The sequence below is a fragment of the Camelus ferus genome, chromosome 7, assembly GCF_009834535.1.
Source record: "Camelus ferus isolate YT-003-E chromosome 7, BCGSAC_Cfer_1.0, whole genome shotgun sequence".
Classification (NCBI taxonomy): Eukaryota; Metazoa; Chordata; class Mammalia; order Artiodactyla; family Camelidae; genus Camelus; species Camelus ferus.
In genome coordinates, this window is record NC_045702.1 from 4588790 (window position 1) to 4612941 (window position 24152).

The following is a 24152-nucleotide window of genomic DNA, read 5'->3' on the forward strand; positions in this document are numbered from 1 at the left end:
AGGGAGAAGTTTAGGTTTTAAAAAAGTTTTATGTTAGGGGTATTGAATTTTGAGTATTTTTAGAACAGCTGGCCATTGAGGTCCAGTAAGACTTGAAAATAACATTTTGAGGTTTAGAAAGAAGTTTGGGGCTGGTGATATAGATTTGGGAATTGTGGTGGTATTTTATTATGTAGGAGTTGCTGTGATCACAAAGAAAAACCATGGGGAATTAGAAAAGAAGGACCAGGATGAAATCCTAAAAGACTCCAGCATTTAGAGGGTACAGAAGCCAACACAGCAGGATGAGGGCGGCGTAGGAAACCTAAGGAGAAAGCAGGAGAAAGCTGCCATCAGAGAAGTCAAAGTAGGGACATTGAACGTGGGACTTTTTATAGTGATGTAGATGCTGCAAAGTGCGATTAAGGTAAGGTCTACAAAGTAACTGTTGGATTCATAGTTCATTGGGGGCCTCATTAAAGTGGCTTCAGATGAATGCGGGGTGGATGGGGAGCCATCAGGGGCCCAGCTTACAGTCCAGGTACATCTTATGGCCTATTTCTGTACTGCCCTCAAACTGCAAGCAGTTGAGTTTTAAAAAAAAAAACAAAACATTTTGAAAGGACTCTAAAATAAAAACAAAAAGTCTGTATGCCAGAGACATCTATGGCCCACAAAACCAGTTTGCCAACCCCTGGTATAAGGAAGAGGAATTGATTATTACTGTTTCAAGATTCTTGACTGGGAAAGAACAAAGGTAGAAAGGGCTTATAGTCAGAGAGGACTGACCAACCTTCAAAATGCAAAGAAGAAAAAAATTCATATATACAATTTAAAACAGTCCTAGGATAGTCAGCTAATCAGACCATTTAGTTGAAAGCAGAAGTGTTAGTTATAGGCATATTTATATATATCATCAAGTTGGTATGATTTTAGAATATATTCTTTTCCTTATTATATTGTAATATGCATGAGTTTGTGTACTTGGCAAGGCAGTTTATTCTTACATTTACTTTTTCTTTTAGATGGTGAGAGAACTGTTAAAAAGTGCCATTCCTTCTAATTCACAGTTAGGGATAGATGATGTCCATAATTATACAGATTTTAATGCTTTTTTACAACTAGCAATTAATACAGATGAATTTAGAATTAGTACATGAAGTGTCGTATTTGTGTATGAGTATGTAGCTTTCATCTTTAACGTTCTCCCTCGTGTATTTTCCAGTTTTTTTTAAAAACCTTATTTGATTTGAATAAAAATTAGTGTTTATGCCTAAGAAGCATCTTAATCTAAGTCATACTAACATTTCTTAATTTTTGTCTCTTCTCTGATTTTGTTAATTTCAAAACATATTTAAGATCCAAATAAAAATGTTTATTTTTGCACTGCAAGATGTCTGTCAGTTGGTATTTTCCTTTTTGGTTCTATTCAGCAAGCACACATACTGAACATTAACTAGGTCCCCAGCATTACTGATGGTGTTAGGGACATAAAATTAAATAAGAACTGCCATGGCCTCAAGTAGAGATGTAGGCACAGATAATCGCAAAACTACATGATTAAATTTAATGTGATTAAATTTAGATTAAATATATTACAGTGTTTTTATTGAGACCTCATTCTGATTGGATATCAGTTCAATGTGGTAACTTCAAGTGTCTGAAAGATTTACCATGCAAATTCCCTTCTAGTGATTTTTAAACTGTAAAGTCAGAAAAATATTAAATTCTTATACAACAATTTCATTGTTTTACTGTTAATTATAGCAAAGGAAGATGCAAACTGTGCAGTGTGCGACAGCCCGGGAGACCTCTTAGATCAGTTCTTTTGTACTACTTGTGGTCAGCACTATCATGGAATGTGCCTGGATATAGCGGTTACTCCATTAAAACGTGCAGGTTGGCAATGTCCTGAGTGCAAAGTGTGCCAGAACTGCAAGTAAGTTTTAATTTCAACTCCAAGGTGTGTATTGAGTTTAAGAGAGACCCGATTATTAGGTTCTAAAGGTTTGTGTAATATGATAAAGGTTGTTCATCCTGCAGCTGTATTCATTCACACTGACTCCATAATGTCTTAAAAAAATTGCTAGATATTAACATTTATATTACTTTGAAGCAAGACTAAATAAAAGCTAATTTTAATAATTAAAATTCCTCTGGTTGCCTAAAAAGCTAATTTAAATTTGCCAACTATTTTAAATAAACATTAACAATTAAAAATTTAAAAAGCATTAGGAAAATAGAGCAGCTTTTTTTTTGTTCCCTGAGGAAGGCTGGGGAGGAGATTTAATAGGAAAATAAACCTCTAACTACAGAAAGTAGTTATTAGAGTGAGCCAAAGAATGTCATAAGTTTCATTTTTCTATTCCAATACTAAGTCTCCTGTTTTAAAAAATCTGTATCTATCTGAAAGGCAGTTACCTTCACCATAATACTCAGATGAAGTATTGTATGGCATTTAAACGTTTTTCTACTTGTATTCCATCTTTGAGTCATTTCTCCGGTCTCTTCTGTGGTTCTGCCCCACCCCCCATGCTGCTAATTAGCATGATAATGTGGGGGTGTTACCTGCATCTGCGGCAGTTTATAAGCTGAGGGTTTTTGTAATGGGGAGAAATGATGCCCACCACTGCCACGATCTGTTTGTTTTACTTGTAATTTAATTTGAAAACAATAAACATCACTATCTTAGAATTATGTGGAATAAATAGGACCATGTGGCTTTATATTTTGGTAAAAATTAAAGAAAATATCAGTAAACATTTATCTGATACCTTGTGTCTGTGCCTAGTTTCTTGAGAAGGAATAAGAGAACTTGAAGACAGAGTGCTTTTCCTCCAAGATCTTTTCATGTAGTTAAAGAGATAAAATAAGCAATTTTGTATGTAGAATTTGTTAAATAAGGAATTATTGGAGGCCAACTAACCCATCTTCCTTTTTACTTCTGTTTATCCCCAGGTTTTATTCAGCGGTTCCTCTCTCAGTTCTTCTTCTTGCATTCCCTAGTTTTTCTTTTCCCCTCCTCTTGAATTAAATTCTTAGTTACTGAGAGCGATTAATAGCCAAGAATCAAGATAGAAATCATGGACAGGACAGGGGCCCAGTCTTTGGGGCAGAAGAATGTTTACGGAAAGATTTTAGGTTTTCTATTACAATTCTTAATAATTATGACAAGATTATAATTCTTATACCTATTTATTTAGCACTTATTGCTTATTGGATATTCTTAGCTCTTCAACCAGAATTATATTTAATTCTTACAGTAATCTTCGATTATTAGTCACATTTTGTACCTGAGGACTTAAGGCTAAGTTATTCAGGAGTCACACAGGTAGAAAAACAGAAGTCCGAACACAAATGTAGGTCTGATGCCAAATTTGATCCTCTTTTTATTGTATGACAGTGCCTTCCAATTCACTGTGCCAAGATTTGTTCCTTTCAATGCAGCATCACCTATCAGTTACAGCTACTTCCCCCTAAAAGGATGGGTATGAGATGTTTAAAAAGTAAAGATCAAATTCATTCATCTTGCCGTAACCCCTCCTTCTTTGCATGAATCCTGAAATGACTAAAGCAGGTTCCCCATAGGTGAGCATTCAGTAGGGATAATCCTTTAGGGACCTTTGGAAGATGCCTGTCTCATCCTCTAGAGGGTTAACGCTGTCATTATCTGTGCATAGGCAAAACAGACACTGAGGGTATTTATGAACTGGGCAGTTCCCAAGACTTATTCTTTTCATGATTACTTATGTTACAAACATAAGTTTAAAGATAAGGCATCATTAATGCTATCTTATTTTTTAGACAATCGGGAGAAGATAGCAAGATGCTAGTGTGTGATACGTGTGACAAAGGGTATCATACTTTTTGTCTTCAACCAGTTATGAAATCAGTACCAACCAATGGCTGGAAATGCAAAGTAAGTTGTTTTTTTTTTTTTTAAGAAAAATATCATCTGTATGTTCTTTATTTAGAGCAGACAAATCGGATGCCTATTCAAATCTATATATTACCTTCAACTTCTAAAAACACAGCTTTATTGATGTATAATTGATATACAATCAACTGCACACGTTTAAAGTCTAAATTTGACACATGTATACGTTCATGAAACCACTGTCACCTTCAAGATAATGAACATTCATCACCCTGAAAGTTTCCTGGTGCCCCTTGGGGATTTCTCCTTTCGGACTGTTCACGCCCCACTCCTTCCTGTCTTCCTGGACAGTCTGTTTTCTCTCACCATAGATTAGTTTGCATTTTCTAGAATTTTATATAAATAATGTCATATAGTATATACCTTTTTTTTTCTTTTCTTTTGATCTGGCTTTATAAAACTCAGTTATTTTGAGATTCACCCATATTGTTGCACATACCAGTAGTGATTCCTTGTTCTTGCTGAATAGTGGAGGTACCACAATTTGTTTACTGAATCACTTGTTGGACAATTGGGTTGTTTACAATTTTAGGCTGTTATAAAAAATGCTGCTATGAACCTGTAAACTAACATATGTATGGTGATTCATGGCTTAGAATTTGTTTTTCAGTAGTTTGTCTTTAACTCTTTGAAACTCTTTGAAATAGGTAGTATCCCTATATACACATGCTGAAACAGATAAGTGTTTTTTAAAATCTATTAACTTAAAATCCAGAAATAAAAGATTACCTTTCGATCAGACTGGCTTTGAGATGATATGACTGTGATTTTATATGTACATATGTTTATGTGTTTATGTATTTATGTATAAATTTGTATTAAATATTTGGAATCAATTACTTATATATATATTGTTCCTCCCCAATGGTAGTTGTACTAAGTGCTTAGGTGGTGTGTAGTTTCTTTTGGGTTTTGAGAGTTAGATAAGATCTGTAGACATTTTTCCTGCTTCTTTTTCATTACTTAAGATACCATCAGTCTTTCTGCTTGGTGAGATACTTTTAAGATGTATTTTCAGTTATTTTAAATTTTTTCTGGATGTTCTTGTAGTCAGTGATTCTCCCCCTTTCCATCCATTTTGGTATTTGCATCTTTTAAGACCCTGAGGTGTTCCATTCTGGTTTCTCCAGGCTTCCTGAGGAATTTATTGAGGCTCTGTCATCTGTATCTCTAAACCCTGTAGGTTGGCTGACAACTCTACCTACTGGGCAGAGTTAGTATAGTACCAGGTAAACAACAACCAATTTTCAATTATTTGTCCATGGAAGCATAAAATATTTAAATTCTTAAAGTGAAAGTAAAATTAAGAATAACTCTTTCTATTAACTCCTTTAATTCCCAAATGGCTGAATAAAACTAATTTTTTTTTCCTGTTAGGAAGATATTTACAAAGAATGTTTACTGTGATTTTTCCTTGAATATTCTGTAGGATGAATCAGTCGTAAAAGTAATTTGCTTCCATTGAAATCTATTCAAGTAAACTAATAAATTCTAGATTAAGAACTGGTGAGGGACTAGTGATTAAGTGAATTGCCCAAGGTGACTAATTTGTAGAAGCAGAATAGAGACTAAAATTCAGGCTTCTTGTCTTACAATGTAATGTTTTATCCAATATATTATGCTCTCTGTGCTATCATACTGTTCTTACTTAACAGTGCTTTTCTTCCGAGACTAATTAAGGAATATTTCTTAATCTACTTTTCACTTCATAATAGGATGTAGACCCTACAGAAGACTGTAGATCCATAAGCCATCTCTGCATGTCTCCTAGGCAGAGGGGGTTTAATTATTATAATCTCAGTTTCATAGAATAGACATGAAGCTAGGCATAAACTTCTTTTATCTACAGTAATTACACTGGCTTTTAAAAAATAAAATAAATAGAACTTAGAATATAAGTATTAATTTAATCAAACAGATAATTTTGCTTTGAAATTAAATTGCCAAGACCTGGTTTTAATAGAAAGATATTTTCTCAGGTCAAGTTCAGTGCATAACCTTTTTCTTTGGCTTTAAAAATGTTCATACAGAGAATGCCTTTTGTATAAGTATCTGTATAAAAATAATTTGATAATGCCACGACTGTGTTTACTAGTTCAGAGTAATCAGACCTTGATGTGCCAACAAGCAATTTCTTGAATGTTAGATGTAATAAAGTGCTACTCAGAAATTCTATAAAGCTTTTTGTTCAAGATGTATTGTAATGGCACAACTGAAATATGTAGAAAATGGGGTATAAGTCCAATTTTATCTTAGAAATACTTTGTAAGTTACCAGTGTGCTCTTTGCAGTTTCTGTTGTCAGTTGATGTGTAGGAAGAATCCCCTTGCTCTGTGGATGCTGCTGCTCACTGCTGCGGGGCGCATCCCGGTGCCGTCTAGCCATCTCATTATTTTTACTCCATTTTACTATGGAAAATCCCGCACCTTTCATCTTTGACAGCACATGGGACAAACATAATAATAAATACAAATGCTAAATGCAGTTAAATTTTATATTAAATCTTTTGCACTTTATATATTATATTAATTTTTTTAAGTTAGCATTTCTATGAAAAACTCCAGGTTCTCAGAAAACAGCCTGCCAAGAGTATGCCTGTGGTCCCCTGCATCCTCAGATTGTCCTCCCTTTGGCACAGAAACGTGCTCCCGTTACCTCTGTCCTATTTGTGGCCCTGTTTGTTGTGTTCTCGGCATTTTCCCCTGCTAGTGGGGCGGCCTTCAGGAGGGATGGGGTGGAACAGGGTGGCAAGATGGTAGGTCAGTTGGTTTCCTAGGCACCGCTGTACAGTCTCCAAGAGGGGACCCGACCCGGCTGCTGGGCTCAAGGCTTCTTCCGAGAGCAGTCTGCGGGAGGGAGGCGCTGGCCGGTGGTGGGTTGGGTGGTGGAGGAATTTGCTGTCCTTAGAGGGTCCTGGAAAGGCGGGGAGATCCTGCTGGCAGGTTCTCGGGGATGGGATGTGGGTGAGGGGCTGGGAGGAGGCCCAACAGCTGCGCCTCACCCCGGCCCCCGGTGAGCACCGGCACCTGGAACTGGCGGTGCGTCACCTGGTTCTAGGGCGTTGGGCTGAGCTAGGTCCCGCCGCCGCCCGAGGGTGGGGTCGGAGGGGAGGGACCGCCTGCCCCGGGAACCGAGCGCCTCGGGGCAACTGCTCTCAGGTGTGGTCGCCGGGGGAGGCGGGGCCTGAGGGCTGGGGAGGGTCCGGCTGCGGCCTCTGAGCACTTGCGCTCCTTCCTGGCTGCTGGACGGGTGCTTTCGCGTGTTCTCTCTGTCCTTGAGCTTTGGTCTAAAGAGAAAACCTGCGGAATTGTACGTTTATACTCTTAGCTCCGCTACCTCGCCTCTGCTTTTCTTTTTATTTTTCTGAAATAGGAAGTTGAATTCGTAATTCGTTTTCTTTACTTTCCTAAGGAACAAAAGGATATTTAAGATATTAAGGTGTTTAGTTTACCTTTGATTATAGCCTGGCTGCACTGCACTCATTTGTTGTATTGGCAACTTTATATCTAGGTACATCTGACGTAATAATTTTCTTTTTTTTTTTTTTTTTTGGTTGTGCTTAAACGCTTTAATTTCTGCTTTAATCGAATTTAATCAGATACTTTAGGCAGTGAAGTTTCCTTTATGACATATATTTAGATGCTTGAAATAGTGACTTTTAAAAACAAAATAGTGACTTTAAAGTCTAGTATTTGTTTATTAATTTAATTTATTTAGATGAAGTTCTTTTTCTTTATTTGACTAGTTGATTCAACAACATATTAGGATGTAGGTAAAATTAACTGCTGTAATTTCTCATATCAGTTTCTCTTTGCATTTTTTTAAAAGAATATTATTTTGTCCTGGTTATTTAGCAAGTAGGTCAGGCTTGTGTTGATATATTGTGCTTTTTATCAGTGTAAAACTAACTTTATTCTGTGTAATGTCTTTTGGGGAGGGGAAGGAAGAACCAGTTATTTTGCTTTGCCTGACAATATGGCCATTTGGGTTTTAGTTTAGCAGTTGAATGTGATCTTTTCACATCTTTTTATTTTGGATCCTTCTGTGTCATTTTAACTATACGTTTTGAATGGTTTAATAGTCAAGTATTTAGATTAATGGTTGTAATTGAAATGCTTGGCTGTTTTAAGACAAACTTGTTCTTTTAATTTCCCTTGTTTTTCCATTCCTTTTATTTCCTGCAATGAGTTGCAATTCAGACTCTTATTTTATGAATATTAAGTTATAAATGTTGAAAATACAATTTTCCCCTCCCGTTGAAAATGAAGAAATTAGAACTTTTCCTTGTAGTTTGCTCCCTTTTCTATGTCTTAAGTTAACCCAGACTGTAAGCTTTGTCACTTTTTCTTTGGGAAAGAAAAGGTTTTTTTCCCCTGTAAAGTCCAATCTCATCTCACCCCCAGTCTTTTGGAGACTTGGTTATGCATCTCTATGAAAGCATTGTAAATTTTCTGGAATCTTGCATATCTGAAAGAGATTGTTGCCTTCAGACCACCACAAGAACTCGGTTTGATATAGCTTTGCATTACAAGGTTTTTTTCTTTTACTCTGGAAACTTTTTTTTTCCTGGAGTTTTCCCTAGCTCATGATACCACAGAAGGAAAGTCTTTTTTCTTTTTTTTTTTTTTTTAAAGTTTACCTAGTTACAATCCTTTTTTCCTGCTTGAAAGCCAGGAGATCTTTATTTTTGGTCAGATTTTTGGATTTGCTTCCAGGATGCATCCGGTCATGGTCCTGCGCTAAGTAGTGTTCTCTGGAACATATTGACCATTGTCAGTCTCCTTTCAGGCCCATATAAAGGTCTATAGAAATGTTGGTTAACTTCACCTTTTTTCTTTTTAAAAAATACTTACCTTCTTTACATTCTCTTTGATGATCTTTAGCAACATCTAGATAATTTTATTTCTTGTTTTAATTATCTTCTTTGTTATGTTTTTCATTATCTTGGAAAATGTGTTCAGAATTCCGAGTATTTCTCTTGTTTGTTCTCTGACTTCCTTTTGTTCTGCTCTCTCATTAACTTGCTCTTTGTAATAGTCTGCTGTTCTCTTTCACAAGACAGAGTTATTTATAATATTGCTGAGAGTATGAGTGGATAGTGTGTGTGTTTTACTCTGTTCTATGGAGGCACTATAATGTGGTTAAAAGGTTAGACTGTGGAGTCAAACCTCAGCTTTTCCAGTTACTAAATACAGTATCTTTGGCAAATTATTTGACTTCCATAAGCCAATTTTCATCATGTAGAGAATGTTAATTATACGTACCTCACAGGGGTGTTGGATTTAGTGAGATGATGCTTATAAAGTGCTCAGCATAATGCCTGAAAAAAGTACTGTCATGGAGTTTTTCATAGGAAGGCTTATCCTCTGAACTGTTAGAAAAACAGCTTTCTCTAGTGTTAAGTTCTTTCATAGTTCTTTACAGTTGTTAGTTGTAATTATTTCTTTATTTAACATTTGAAGTCAGACTCTGTGGTGGAGGCTAGAGATTCAGGAGCAAATGGGCGTGCCTTGTGGGGGCGTCAGTCTGGTGGGGCTGCTTGCACTGAAGTAAGGGGGATGTTTTCAGGAACCAGTCATTGTCCAGTAGGTTTCTTTTCTCTGTTTCTCAAGAATACTTGTGTGTTGGTATATTATGCATTTTAAAGGCTTTATTTGGAAATAATTTCAAACTTTAAAAATTCAAAAAATAAAAATAATATCATATGCCATTTACCTAGATTGACCTGTTGTTGGGATTTCAGTATCATCGCCCTCTCTCCTCATCCCGGCCGTATATATATTTTTTGTCCTGAACCATTTGAGGGTGGGTTATATACACCGTGTTCCCTTTACCTTTAGGGCCGTGTATCCCTAACAACAGGGATATTCTTTCGTAATAACAGCACTGTTATCACCCCATACATTTGTATCAGTATATCTAGTCTACCATTCATATTTCAATCTATCACTTGATCTAATGTCCCATGTAGCGTTTCCTTCCTTCCATGTAGGCTCCAGGATCTAGTCTAGGGTCAGGTATTCCATTTAGTTGTCCTGTCTCTTTTGACTCTTTTAATCTGGAAAATTTCCTAAGCCCTTAAAGAAGGTCTTTTTTTTTTGATACTGACAGTTTGGAAAGTAGAGTTTTTCCTCACATACCTTTTTTTTTTTTTTTTAAATCACTTGTAGAACTTTCCTCATTTTGTCTCTGTGCGATGTTTCCTCGTGACTTTGCAGAGTTCTTCATCCTTGGCCAGAATAGTGCGCACGTGATGATGGGCCTGGTCAGGGTGTCAGTGGGCACACCTGGTGCTCCATGCTCCCTCACAGGTGATGCGAGTTCTGATCATCTGGTCAAGCTGCTGGCAAGTTTCTCCACTGCTTTCTTTTCCTCCCTTTCTCTTGTATCTAATAAAGCAGTATGTGAGGGGACTCTTAAAACCATGCAGATATCTTGCAGCTCCTCAAAATTTTCTCCAAGATTATAGAAACCACTGCCTGATGCAGTTTTTACCTGTTGGATTGTAAAGTGATGCTTTCCTCCCTTCACATTTACCTGGCAGCCCTCTGTGTTCTAGTATAAGAAAGAACCCTCCTTTTTTTGTGTGTTAAAATATTTATATATTGTCACTATTGACTCATGAATTCCTATTATTTTCAATAATTTACAATTGACTACTGTACCTAATTTATTTTTCGCTCAAATTGTCCCATTTTGCCTTGGTAGCCTTTTCGAGCTGGCTTCTATCTGTGTATGTCTTTGTGATATGCCCTCACAATTCATTTGAGCACTTGATTACAATTTGGCGTAAGATGTTCCAAACTTTTATCTTATACCTCTCCTGCTCCATCCTTTCAGCAGCTGAGGCAGGAAATACATGCATGTATATATACTTACACATACGCATATACACGCATACACGCATACATATGGAAGTATGTGTGTACTCACACGTGTGCATCACTTACAAATAATGAGCTTACACCAATACCTCCAGTTCTGATCTCTCCCACTGAGTTTTGCCTTCGCCCATTCTTCCATACCTGTTTTTGTATAGTAAGAATTCTTGTGTTTTGTCTGTTATTCTTCCAAGATTTTTATTTTTTAAATTTCCCATTCTTTTCTTATTGATTTAATTTTTAAAAATACATAGGATATTTAACATGCATTCAAGAAATTTGTGGTTTATCCTTCCTGTACTTTTTTGTAATGATAAGCAAATATATGTATGTTATTTTCCCTTACCTACACTGAAGATAGCATGGTATATATACTCTTTTGCATGTTGTTTTATTCACTTAAAATCTGGGTGTCACTTCCTATCAGTTCATAGAGGTCTTCCTCATTTTTTTTTCTTTTACTTTTTTTATTTGCTCCATTGTTTATCTGTACCATGTTTTTTCCAACCAGTGTCCTATGCTTATTTAGATAGTTTCCAGTATTTTACATTAGAAATGATCTGTAGTCTAACTTTGTGCATGTGGATTTTGGAATAGTTGGGACGAAGCTGTAGGGTAAATCTCTAGAGTGGGGCTGCTGGCTCCAGGGTAAGTGGGGGTGTGGTTTTGTCAAATTCCCTTTCGTGGGGCTTGTGGCAGTTCATGTTGCCACCAATGCATGAGAGAACTTCTTTTCACCTTGCCAATGGGGTGTCATTGCTTATCTTGTGAGCAGAATGGTAGTAGCTCAGTGTAGTTTAAATTTCACTTCTCTTTGTTGAGTGAATTTGATCATTTTTTTTTTCATATGTTTAAGGGTCATTTTGACCCCGTTTTGTGAGTTGTCTGTTCTTGTGTTTTGCCTTTTATTCCTGAAGATTTTGACCCCCACCCCCCAGTTTAAAACTTCCTTAACATGTTGGGGATATAAGGCCTTTATTTGAGCTGTATGATGCAAATATTTTCTTCCAGTTCATTGTATGCCTTTTGACTTTACCTGCATTATTATTTGCTACACCAAAGTTTATTTTTATGTAATCAGATTTATCAGTCTTACATTGCTTCTGGATGTTTGAGTTAAAATTGGAGAGCCTTTCCTTGTACGGGGTTGTAGGAGAGCTCGTATTTTCTTCTAGTTTTTGCATTAGGTTAGTTTTTAAATTTAGTCTCTAATCCATTAGGAGTTGATGCTTGTATATGGTGTGAATTTTCTTTTCCCAGTTGGCTATTCAGCTGTCCAAAACCCTTTCACTGAAAGGACAGTCTTTGCCCCAGTAACTTGAGATTCCAGACTAGAGGTTTAGGTTTAGTTAGGTTTATTTCTGGAACTTCTTGGCTGTCCCATTGCTCTGTCTTTCTGTGTTCATGAACCAGTATTGTAGTGTTTTGATTATAGAGGCTTTGCAATATCTGGTAGTTTTGGTCCCCCTTCAGGGCTTTTCTAGTTCGCATTGTTCCTAGCTGTTCTTATGTGTTTACTTTTCCATGTGAACGCTAGAGTCAAGTTATCTAGCTTCATGAAAAACCTCATTGGAGTTTTTACCAGGATCACTTTAATTTTATTAATTGATAGTGACATCTTAATGATGTTAAGACTTTGTAACTTAAGAACAAGGTATGTCTTTACATTTGTTCAGGTGTAGTTTAGTGTCTTCTAGGAATGTTTTATAGTTTTTTTGTATAAATTTTTGATATTTCTTAAGTTTATTCTTAAATATTTTATTTATTTTGTTGCTGTTGTAAATGAGAATTTTTTATTTAGTATATTCAACTGGTTATTATTTGTGTATGTGAATTTTATTGACTTTTCATTGCTACTTTATATCCTACTTTAAAAAATTCTTTTATTGACTTTATGATAGATTCCCTAGGATTTTCCAAGTATACTTTTTTTTTATTTATAGAAATTTTATTTTATTTTTTTAAAATGTGTTAGTTTCAGGTGAACAGCAAAGTGATTCAGTTACATGTATGTGTATATATACGTGTATCTATTCTTTTTCAGATTCTTTTCCATCGTAGGTTCTTACAAGATATTGAATGTAGTTAGTTCCCTGTGTTATACAGTAAGCCCTTGTTGTTTATCTATTTTGTATGTAGTAATGTATATGTGTTCAAGTGTACTATCTTGTCATCTACAAATAGTTTTATTTCTTCTTTTCCTGCTCTGCCTCTGTTTTCATTTGTCTCAGTGTTTACATTGGTTCAGAACCATGTTAAACAGCGGTGGAGAAAGCAGGCGTCCTTGCTTTGTTTCTGACCTGAGTGGGCATGCCTCTAGGGTTCCCCAGTTAAATAAAATGTTGGTTTTGGAATTCAGGTATATGTGTATAGCGCATTAAAGAAATACATGTCCGTTTTTGTTTTCTTCAAAGTTTTGTTTTCCCCAAAGACCCTTTCAGCATCTATTGGAATAATCTATTTTTTTCTTCTCAGACCTAATACTATGTGAAATTTCATTAACAGATTTTTCTAATATTTACCTATCCTTGCATTTCTTGTATACACTCCACTTGGACATGGTTTATTATTTTCCTAATTTGCTGGGAGTCTGTTTGCTAACATTTTATTCAGGATTTGGGAATCAGTATTTCTGAGGGCATCCATTTTAAATCTGTGAGACTTCAGCACATCTGTGGTTCATGCCAGTTTCTCTTTTTAGTGAGCATCTCTTTCACATCAACCCAGCAGCTCAAAAAGATAAAGTTCCTTTCTATTGGTGTTTCAGACTGAAACGTTCGGGATGAGGTGGGGCCGGGTAGTGAGAGTCCAGCAATTTATCAACCTCGTGCCCAGGGTTTTAAGACCCACTCACTTGTGGGTGAAGAAGGAGGTTTGGTGGGCCTCTGGCAGGCCTTCACCTCATAAGCAGCTCTGCTTTGCAAAGGGTAGTGCCATTCTCTGTTCTGAAAATATGAGAAACCATAATTGGACTTCGATTTACAGTGATTATTTTCACAATTTCAGACACCAAATCATTGGGAGTGGGTCATGATGTTTCCTTAGTGTGAATTCTTGTTTTTAGTTCCTAAGCTGCCCATAAACAAATGGAATATGTAGCAGGACCATTTTGCTTTCACGGTAGGGAGTTGTGTAGACTTATTCAACACAAGCTACTTCCTGATTCTGGAATATGTTTCTTTTCTGAAGTTTGGATTGCTATGTTCTTGATTTTCTTTCCTTCCTATTTATGTTTTCTTGGATGTCTCTACCCACTATTTACACTTTTCTGGAGGTTTTAGGGTAAATTGAGTGATGTCTCATTAGATGTTGAAAACAAACTGCTTTTTCAAAAACACATACCCTAAATTACTGCATGAAAATTAAAGCTTAATGTTTAATCTACAAATGTTTCATTGATTTTTAAAAAAAAGTTCACACCAGAACTGCAGTACAAATGCATAACAAACTGTTTTTGTTTTCATTTTTCCTGGTGTTTAGAATTGCAGAATATGTGTAGAGTGTGGCACACGATCTAGTTCTCAGTGGCACCACAATTGCCTGGTATGTGACAGTTGTTACCAACAGCAGGATAACTTATGTCCTTTCTGTGGGAAGTGCTACCACCCAGAATTGCAGAAAGACATGCTTCATTGTAATATGTGCAAAAGGTAAGACGATAACAGTTATTCCATTTAAATGTCTGTCAGTTCTTCTGTTCACGTGATCATCTGCTCTACCATGTATCTTCAAGATCCAAGCTTTTGTCATTCCAGTAATCTTTTTAATACACAGTACTGTTAGAGATGGAATTAAATTATGTTTTTAGGAGTCTTAAAGGCATAAGTGAGTGGACAAAAAATAAGACCAGAAACAAGCATTAAGAGGGAAAAATAAAGAGGAAATAGGTTGAACATGTTATTTTAAAAAAAGTCAACACCTTTAATCCAAAACCCAAAAATGACAGCTCCTTTTCTAGAACCTTCAATTGCTAACCCCTGTAACCTCTCTTCTGCCATCCTTACCCCTTCCTACATCCAGTTTTTCAACAATTATCTCTCTCTTCCCAAGATATTAATTTGACTTTAAATTAGAAAATTTTATTTAAATATATTTATCATGGCAGATGGGTTCACTTAGAATGTGACAAACCAACAGATCATGAACTGGATTCTCAGCTCAAAGAAGAGTACATCTGTCTGTATTGTAAACACTTAGCTGAGCTGGAGCCTGGTGATGAGGTGGAGATGGCTGAACTCGCTGCAGGTAAACCTGAGAATTTCGGTTTTTTATGATACTGTGTCAGCCAGTCACCAGTATATTACTTTAGTAATAATGAGGGAATCCCATGTATCAGATTGCATCTTATTTTTAACTTCTGTACATGTGATCTTGGTCATCTCTGAATCTGATGACTGACATATAATCTAGCTTCTTTACAACTGTTGTCCTAACATTTGAATTCTAGGACTGGTGTACTTTCCTCCAGTTGTGTTCTTTGAGCCAACAGTGGAAGTTCCTTAGTGGTAGGCTCGCTTCATATTCTGGGCTATTTTACTCCAAATAAATTTTAGTTTTATTATGTCCTTTTAAATGTTAATTCTCATGTCTTGAGCCCACATTTCTGTTCAGATATTTTTATTAGTATACCTTTGGTTATAAGTTAATAGCAAGATTCTTAGATGGTAAACGGAACAGAACTACTGATCAGATTGCTTTCATTTTCATCAGTAAGAATGGCCGTTTCTATAAAAGTCCTATTTTTTCATCTGCAAGGGGTTTAAGTAGACATCTTGGTTACTAATGTTTTGTTTCCAGTATGCTAAGGTATACAGTTGTGGAATATCCTTTTAAAATAATAAAATGCCAGTTACCTCTTAATTCATTATATTTTCCATATTTTAAAAATTATTAATATAGATTTGGTTCAAAGTATGAAAATCTGGACAATTACTAGTGGCATTTCTAGTGATTATTAACCTCACTGGAACAAAATAATAACTGTTGACTTAACAAAAAACAGAAAGACTCATTCTAAGCTAAAGGATAAATAATTTTCTGTTAAGATTATAACAATGAAATGGAAGTTGAAGGCTCTGAAGACCACATGGTATTTCTGGAGCAAGCAGTTGATAAAGAGGTCAATGGTCAGGAGTCCATACCTGGAATTGTTCCAGAGGGTAAGAATGTTTTTGATAATGGATATAGTCTATTCTCTGAATAAAATGTATATAAACAGTGAATATGTGAACGTCTGCTAAAATGTTAGTACCCTAAATAAAAATTAGCCAAGACATAGTCACTTAGGAAATTATTTGGAGAGGAGCCTTTTAAAGTAAAACAACCTTAGGCAGAAATTAATAGGGGAAAGGGTATATATATATATTTATTTATAGTTCAGCTATAATCTAGACTTAATCATAAATATATACTTTGTTTAGGGATCAAGTGATTTTCATTAAAAAGCAATTTCTTTCTTTCTTTAGTCATACTTGTAATTACTAACTAGAGCTGTTGGTGATTGTGAGATGTTTCATGCTGAGATAATGAAAAATTCATTGTTTTAGATTGTCTCCGCAGCCCTATTGAGGATTATTTCAGTTATTTCAATGATACTTCAATTAAGCTTTTTGCAATATTGATAGTAGGAATTATTGTACTTGAGGATCTGGAATTAATGAGAGACCGCACTGGGGAAAAACTACTTATTATATTTAATCTTGATCTCACCTGAAAGTCTGTGAGATTGTGGGTGAGACTGTGTATGTTACATAGATTGAGTATATACATAGAAACCTGGAGATTTTTTGAGGTTAACAAATCTCATTAAAAAGTATACTTCATAAAGATGTCAAGTAAAGAAAAATAAGAAAACTATAATAGAAAATCTTACCATACATTCCTAATTTCATCTTCATACTCTGCTTACAAATAGATAGTAATAGGATGCCTTATGCTTACAATGGAAATTGGCATTTGGTAGTAGGATAAATATCTTACTCAAATCATTGATGAGAAAGCAGGGTTAGAGAAATTTTGCCTCCTTGCTAGAGATTGCATAAACATGTTCTTCACGGCAGTTCCCGTCCATACTGGAGAGCAGCAGAAGGGAGACGCCCCAGAGAGCCTCAACACGCACGCTCCTCTCGTTTCCGGTAAGTGGCGTGGTCGTATCGTCTAAGTGTGTTGACTTAGAACAGAATGCCTCTCCAGTTGCTGTGTAGAGTCCAGTCATTGTCTGTTAACTTTTAAAATTAATTCTACCAGAGCACATGCTTAGCATGCACAAGGTCCTGGGTTTAATCCCCAGTACCTCCATTAAAGGGGGAAAACCAAAACCCACCTAATTTACCACCCCCCAACACCAAAAAATTAATTAATTAGTTCTACCAAAGAATTGTTTATTGTTGCTACATGCACATTACAGTAGTGAAATCTCTAGGTGAAGTGATCCTTTTCTTGAAAAACAATCAGCAGTGGATTTCTAGAGCAGAAATAGAACGTGTTTCTGTTTTTATCATGCCCCTCCTGCCTAGCCCAGAAGAAAGGATATGTCATGTTCTGTGTCTGTGTTGTACATGGTCCTGTTTGCCAGCGAGGTGTGAGGTAGTCAGTCTCCTGTCGGCATGTAGTGTAGGCTTCATACAGCATTGCATTGAGATTGTTTTATTTGAGTCACTTGAATGATGGTACTTGTGGTCGTTTAACCCATAAATAAATGTTCACTCCATTTGTGTATATTTAATTTTCTGTTTTAAAAATCTATTTTTTTTTATCACTTTCAAAATACTAAGTATTTTTGAGGCATTTTTGTGTTTAAAGATATTTAGTATGATTACATCTTCTGTTTGATTTTTTTTTTTCCTTTTCAACTCTTTCAGTAAAGCAGAAAATAAGAAGTGAGATTTCATTTGAGTATCAGAACTTAGATAAACTTCAGTCACTGTGGTAAATAAGGAAATTAATATCTTTATTAATGTACCTTAGAAATTACCTTGATAGCATTTGAAATGAGTGTTTTTTTCATCTTCAGTGGTCTTACTTTATAAAGCCACTTAGGGTTCAAGTCCATTGGACTGCTAACCTTACTCCTTATTTATTTATTTATTTATTTTGGTGAGGGGGGTAGTTAGGTATGTATGTATGTATTTATTTATATAGGGGGTACCGGGGGTTGAACCCAGGACCTTGTGCATGCTAGGCACACACTCTACCACCGAGCTCTACCCTTCCACTCTTAATTCTTAATTTGTTATTGAAGTGTAGCCGATTTACAATGTCCGACCTTACTCTTAAGTAGCATTGGGTTAAAGGTTTAAGACACTAGTACTCTGATTTAAAATTCACTCGTCAGCGACTAATGGGACTTCTAATGTCTTATTATGTTTATTGATTTGCTAAGATTAGTTTTTTTGGTTATAGATGATGAGGAAGAACAAGAATTCCATCCAAAAAATGTATTGACTATGTTAGTAGGACAGCTAAGCAAAGTAAATCTTTTCTTTCTGTTGTCATTACTCATTTGAGTCTGCAGAAGCTTTTTGCAGCTGGTGTGTCTGCTTACTGGACATATCATATAATATAACTAAACCTCATTTTCGTAGCTGTAAAGTGAGTATAACTTCATCTATAAAATTTTAAATCATTTTGTTAAGTTCTCAAACTGTAAAACATCATGTATGTAGAATAGTTATATTAGAAATTAATTCTATTTTATTATTCTTACCAGAAATTACCTTAAGCTTTGGGGATCCTATTAAGGCAGTGTTTCTGTAGGTTTTCTTGTCTGATCTGTGACTGATTGTAATCCATAAGCCCTGGTGTATTTTGGCCTTCACTAGTTTAGTAATTGCTTCTCTTGATGAATACCTTCTGATTTAAGTCATAGTTTTAACCAAAAGTATGTTTTGGAAGTTCCCCCCTCCCACTTTTTAAGAAGGAGAGCTACAGGCATATAAGACATTAGTGTTTTATGTCTACTCATAGTTAGAAATTTTAAAATTCATATGTACATTAACATAAGAAATATTCCAAATTTTATAGAATCGTCCCAAGATAAAATGAATCCTGAATTGGAAAATCAGATTTCTCATGAAATCGGTAGTGAAAAAATGGAAATGTCTTCTAAAGTAATGCATATTTGTAGTGAAGATCAAAATGAAAACAAAATGGAAGTGACAGAGACCGTTGAAGTCCTTGTTTCCCAGGTGACTGTGCAGCGGGAGGAGCTACAGTTGTTAGCTCACCCTAAGGTAGAGGCTTCCACAGAAGAATCAAGGCCTCCAACAGTAATCGTTGAACCTGTCACTGTTCCACCAGAAACCTTAGTGTCCCCGTGTCGGGAAAGTACTTCTTTCTGTTCTAAGGAACCGTTGGCTACAGAGAGGGTACAAGAAGAAATGGAACAGAAAGAAAATTCTGAACCTTCTAATGCATTTATGGACTTTGAAATGACTCCTGCATCTGAAAGTTCTGTGAAAGATGGTTTATGCCAAGAAGACAAATCTATAAAATTACCGTCTGAGACAGAGTCATCATTTTCATCAGCAGCGGACATAAGCAAAGCAAATGTGTCTTCCTCCCCACCCCTTTCTTCAGACTTGCCTTCCCACGACATGCTGCATAGTTACACTTCAGCTCTCAGTGCTTCTGTTGGAAACATCATGCCAACAACTTACATCTCAGTCACTCCAAAAATTGGCATGGGTAAACCAGCTATTACCAAAAGAAAATTTTCTCCTGGTAGACCTCGGTCCAAACAGGTATGGTGATTTTAATGATGTTGACGGAAAAGATGTTGCAGTAGTTGTGTAAAATAGGAAGGTGTGTGTGTGGCTTTGTTTTAGAAGTCAGTTTGTTCTATCTTCAGGGAGAACTTATGTTGACTTATGTGTTTTGGCCATTAAAAAATACTCTTAATGTAGACTAATTTATTAAACTGGAAGTGGTCTTATTGGAATTTTAGCTTAGTCGGGACACGCAAATCAACCTATTTCATTATAGTTTCTAATAGAAAACACTTGGAAAAAATTTTGGTTCTATGCCACAGTAACAATAGAGCTTTGAAAAACAGTAAAGTTTTGAGTATAGTGTAAATAACATTTAGTTTTCCCCTCTTGTATATTTTTTTGTTATCATTCATTGTGCATATTTTTAACTACTTAAGCATCAGATTTTACTAAAGAAGTTTTTCACACTGGGAAATTTCTCATTTTGATTTTTTTGTTAATTGCTAACTTTTATGGGATTTTTTTGTTTTAAGTTGGGATTTATTTCAATGGTTTCATGAAAAGAAATCTTGGAATTGTTGATCTCCAGGAAGTAAAGGGAGCTCTTCCCATGACTGTTTTCAGGTGTGTGGACTCTGCACTGTAAGGGTGGGTTCCAGTTCTTGTGAGATTGGCGTGAAACTACAAGGCAGAATTGAAGATACTGTAGCTAAGAATTATGTGTTCTACAAAATTCCTACTTTCTGAAGTTCTTATAAAATTGCAGGATACTAAACAGTGCAGAAGTTTAGTTACAATAATCATTTGGGGAGTTTTAAGTCTCATGATTTAAATTGCTTTCAGTGATTAAATTTTGACTTTTTATAAGAATAGTAGTATCTTGATCTTGATCATCTAATTGTAAGATCAATTGAAAAATTAAGTCGTACTTCATTTTAATGTGAAAATTAGTCTGTAGTTAGTTTTACACCAAAGGCAAAATGGTTGCCACGTGGGATTTAACTATTTTTCTGTGGCAAAGGCATGCGCACTAAACTCAAACACAGTATGTTGCCTTTGTCTAAGTATTTTACTTGATACTTTCTGTTTTACCAAGAGATTCTTCTTTTCAATCTAGTTCTCTTCCTCTTTAGTTGTTTTCCTTTTTCTCTTTTTGAATAGCATATACTAATTATGTAGTTTGGGCTCTGAAAAGACTTTAGCAATGGAAATTTGAATCTCACATTTAATTTTGGTTCCGATATTTACATTCTTTAAGGATGTTGCATCATAAATATTCCTGTTAAATTTTACTGGTATCTCTCCTTATTTAGAGACTTCTGTTCCAATTGAGAAACCATTATGATTGTTTTTCTGTTGACTTATGTTGCAGAATAGTGTGGGCGTGTGTATGTGTATTTGTGTGAGAGTGTGTATGTGTGTGTATTTTTCTCTTCCAGGTTCGTCCCATTTTATATGAGCCATGCCCTGATGTTTATTATTGCTTCTGCTATGTTGTCTTCCAATTCTGGTAGTATTCCAATTTGTATTTCACCACCACTGTCTCATCACTACTTCACTTTCTGCTGGTAATCCCATAAACGGCTTGTTTTACCTCCCAGTTAGTTTGGTTTTAATTGTATAGGAAACAGCCTTCCCTTGGTGATTCAGAGCTGCTTGTTACACGGGCTGTTTTTGTGATGAGTATGGATTGGGTAGAACAAGACCGCTCATCCTCTCTTTACCCTTTTGGTATCATCTCACTTTATGGGAAAATATTTAACGAAATCACAGGACTGATTTAATTCAGGCACTCCTGTACTAATTGCTTTGTGGAGAGTATTGAAAGTTTCCACTGAATCTGTGACATATGTTTTCTTAGAAAATAAGTACTCTTAACCTAATTTTTAAACTCTCAAATTCCAAGAAATTTTCTTAATTTTACCTTTCCACCATTTTTTTGTTAACGTCATATATGTGAAAAGCTTAGGCATTTCCATAAGTTCTAAGACATGTCTGAGAGATTCTTGCAGAGAAGGTGAAATTTCTTCAGTATAGTAGATTTCCAAAAATAGTACTTCATTAGATCATTAACACTTTCCCATTACATTGTGAACTGGATTTCTTATTTTTCATCAATTTAAGTAGCTAATTAAGAACCCTGGAATTTTATGACATGCATGTGTACTACAGCAGCACTTTAAGTGAGTGTTTTGAATTAACATATCAATTTCATAATCTGTTCCTGTGAGAGAAAAACAGGCCTCCAGTGATGAGCTGTAGAGGACTGTAGTTTTGTTGACAATTACAAGTAAGCAATTCCCTCCCCTCCCCTCCCCTCCCCTCCCGCCTCTTTCAATGGTAGACACCATGTCTGGTTTGTAGACATAAATCTTTTAGTAAGATGTACTATTGATGTTTTGGGGATTTTGTTTTGTTTTTGCTTTTAAAAAAAGAAGTCAGGTCTAAAAATCATATTGTCCAAATAAGGAGAGATTCAGTTCTTGAAAACTTATTTCATACCCAGCTTTTTAAGTAAAATAAGTTTGAATTTTGAAATATTGCTTTATATAATGTATACACAGTCATATTCATTAAAGGAAATTACCCTAGTAGTTCTATTTTTCTGTTCTCAGATACCTGTGAGTTAAAACCTACACATCTTGATACTTTTAGAACCTATCAAAGGTTTCATCAGTGAATAATATTCTCTGTTCTTTATGAGTAAAATGTGGAGTAGAGGTTGGCAGTGATTTTTCCACATACCTTCTGGTCTAAATACTATGCTGCCTTTAAAAAAAAAAGTGACTTTTAAGAAGTATTTTGTATTGTTTACATATATTTGTAGTATAGTTAATTGACACTGAAAAAGATTGGTCAGTATAAATTCAGCGTGAACATTTCCATAGTGCAGTTGTTTGGCTGCAAAGCTGTATTCTTTATTACTGTCTGTGTGACACCAAGCAAGTTGCCTTGTAAAACTCTTGACTCATCTGGAAGACTCTCTCAGATTTTTTTTTAAATTAGCAATCACACACATAAAGCACCTGACACATAGCAGACAGTAGTGCTGCCTTGCTTTCTTTCTTGCATTGCAGAATAATGCAAGTATTTGGTGTAAATGCAGACTTGAGGAGGATATAGTATACACGTGTTAAATGTAGCTCTGGAGTGGTGGTCCTGAAACCAAATAGACTGACTAAAAACTGTTTCTAAAGAGATGTGCCAGTGAAAATAACCACAGGCCTGACCGAGCCAAACACTGGCCTCAGTACATACAGCATGTAGTAGTAGGCTTTCGGGTTCAAGGCCGCATAGTGGTTGCACAGATTTAAGAACTGAACTGCCTGTTAATTATGCTGTGTGTGATGCGGGCTGCAGTAGAGGAAACCTCAGGGGACTGGGAAAGTAGAAAAGGTGAGAGGAAAAACGCAGGCTTACATACTTAGGCATGTTTTCTAGGAGGAGTGACCAGAACCATCCCTACTTGGAGTGTGACCCACAGACCAGGATTATCAGTACCACCTGGGAGTTTGCTAGGCTGACTCCTAGGCCCCCACCTTACCTGGCGTGAGAAGGTCCATTGTAAGAAAATCCCCCGTGCAGGGGGAAGTCCAAGAAGCGCTGCTCTAAACAATCGGCAAAGTATAGTTTTCAAACTAAAAAATGTCTAGTCCTTTGGGGTGTCAAGCTACAGCACATAACGATTAGAAATATTAGACATCCCTCTTAGTTTTCTTGTGCCTGTTACATTTTTTTAAGCCATTACCAAAACCATTGCTAGCACCAGCCAAATTCACATTCTTAAATTACTGAAGGTGGAAGCTGGCAACAGCTATTTCTGTACTTTCCCTGTAAGATATTCTGTATCTTCTCAAGTCACTATCAGGGCTAAATTTCTTGTTCTGTTTGGTGTTGAACTCATTTATTTATAACTTACTTATGTGAAATTAATTCTGTAAGTCACAGAAATGAATTGTTTGCTGCTGTAACTGTGATGTACATGAGTGAACGTAACAAAGACAAATTATAAATGCTTAACGTTTTCTGTTTCTTTTACTAGTTGTCCTCCTTTTTGCGCTCTCTTCACCGTTTGCGCTTTGTCTCAATCAGGCTCAGCCTTTAATAGCAGTCTTGGTTTTGCACAGTATATTGGGAGAGGGTGGACTCGAGGTTGACTCGGGACTTGGAGGTGTTAAGCTGTGCAGGAGGCGCCGGACCTTCTCTGGCCCCTCTTCAGACTGATTCAGTAGGTTAGGACACTCTTGGGTTCTAATCATGACATCGATCATATTTGACAGCCAGAGTCGCCCATAACCACTATTGTTCCCATGTCCTTATTCCCACAGTCCGTGTAGTTTACTAGGTCAGTAAGTTTACCTGAGAAGCTGGCCTCAAAGCAGAAAGGTTAATACCAACTTTACACAGTTTGGGGGTTCAGTGATTGTTGTTGGAATCTCATTCAGTCTCTTCCAAGTAGTAGTTTTTAAGTTTCTTTGGGATTTGAGAGCAAGTTGTTAAGTTTAGCTCCCTTTGTCACTTAAATTCTCCTGATGGTTACCTGTTCTAACCCTTTTGCTTTTAATTCAGTTTGTAGGTAGTTTAAGAGTAACAGTGCATTGGATAGATCGGTTATTTTTTTTTTTAATAAGTAAGGAATTCTAGGCT

General features: G+C 36.0%; 1 protein-coding gene across 19 annotated transcripts in view; it reads left to right on the plus strand.

The window, feature by feature from the left end:
- Positions 1 to 24152, plus strand: part of KMT2C (lysine methyltransferase 2C) — a 237767-nt gene that overhangs the window by 127962 nt on the left and 85653 nt on the right. For 18 of the 19 annotated variants that reach the window (XR_004321207.1, XM_032483052.1, XM_032483051.1 and 15 more), the window contains 7 exons: positions 1747 to 1918; positions 3784 to 3898; positions 14278 to 14447; positions 14903 to 15042; positions 15843 to 15956; positions 16857 to 16931; positions 18820 to 19538. Coding sequence is in view for 18 of the 19 variants with exons in the window: in XM_032483052.1 (XP_032338943.1) it covers positions 1747 to 1918; positions 3784 to 3898; positions 14278 to 14447; positions 14903 to 15042; positions 15843 to 15956; positions 16857 to 16931; positions 18820 to 19538 (1505 nt within the window). In the remaining variant the exon portion in view is untranslated. The remainder of the gene's footprint in view (positions 1 to 1746; positions 1919 to 3783; positions 3899 to 14277; positions 14448 to 14902; positions 15043 to 15842; positions 15957 to 16856; positions 16932 to 18819; positions 19539 to 24152) is intronic. The other variant, XM_032483066.1, reaches the window with a different exon arrangement.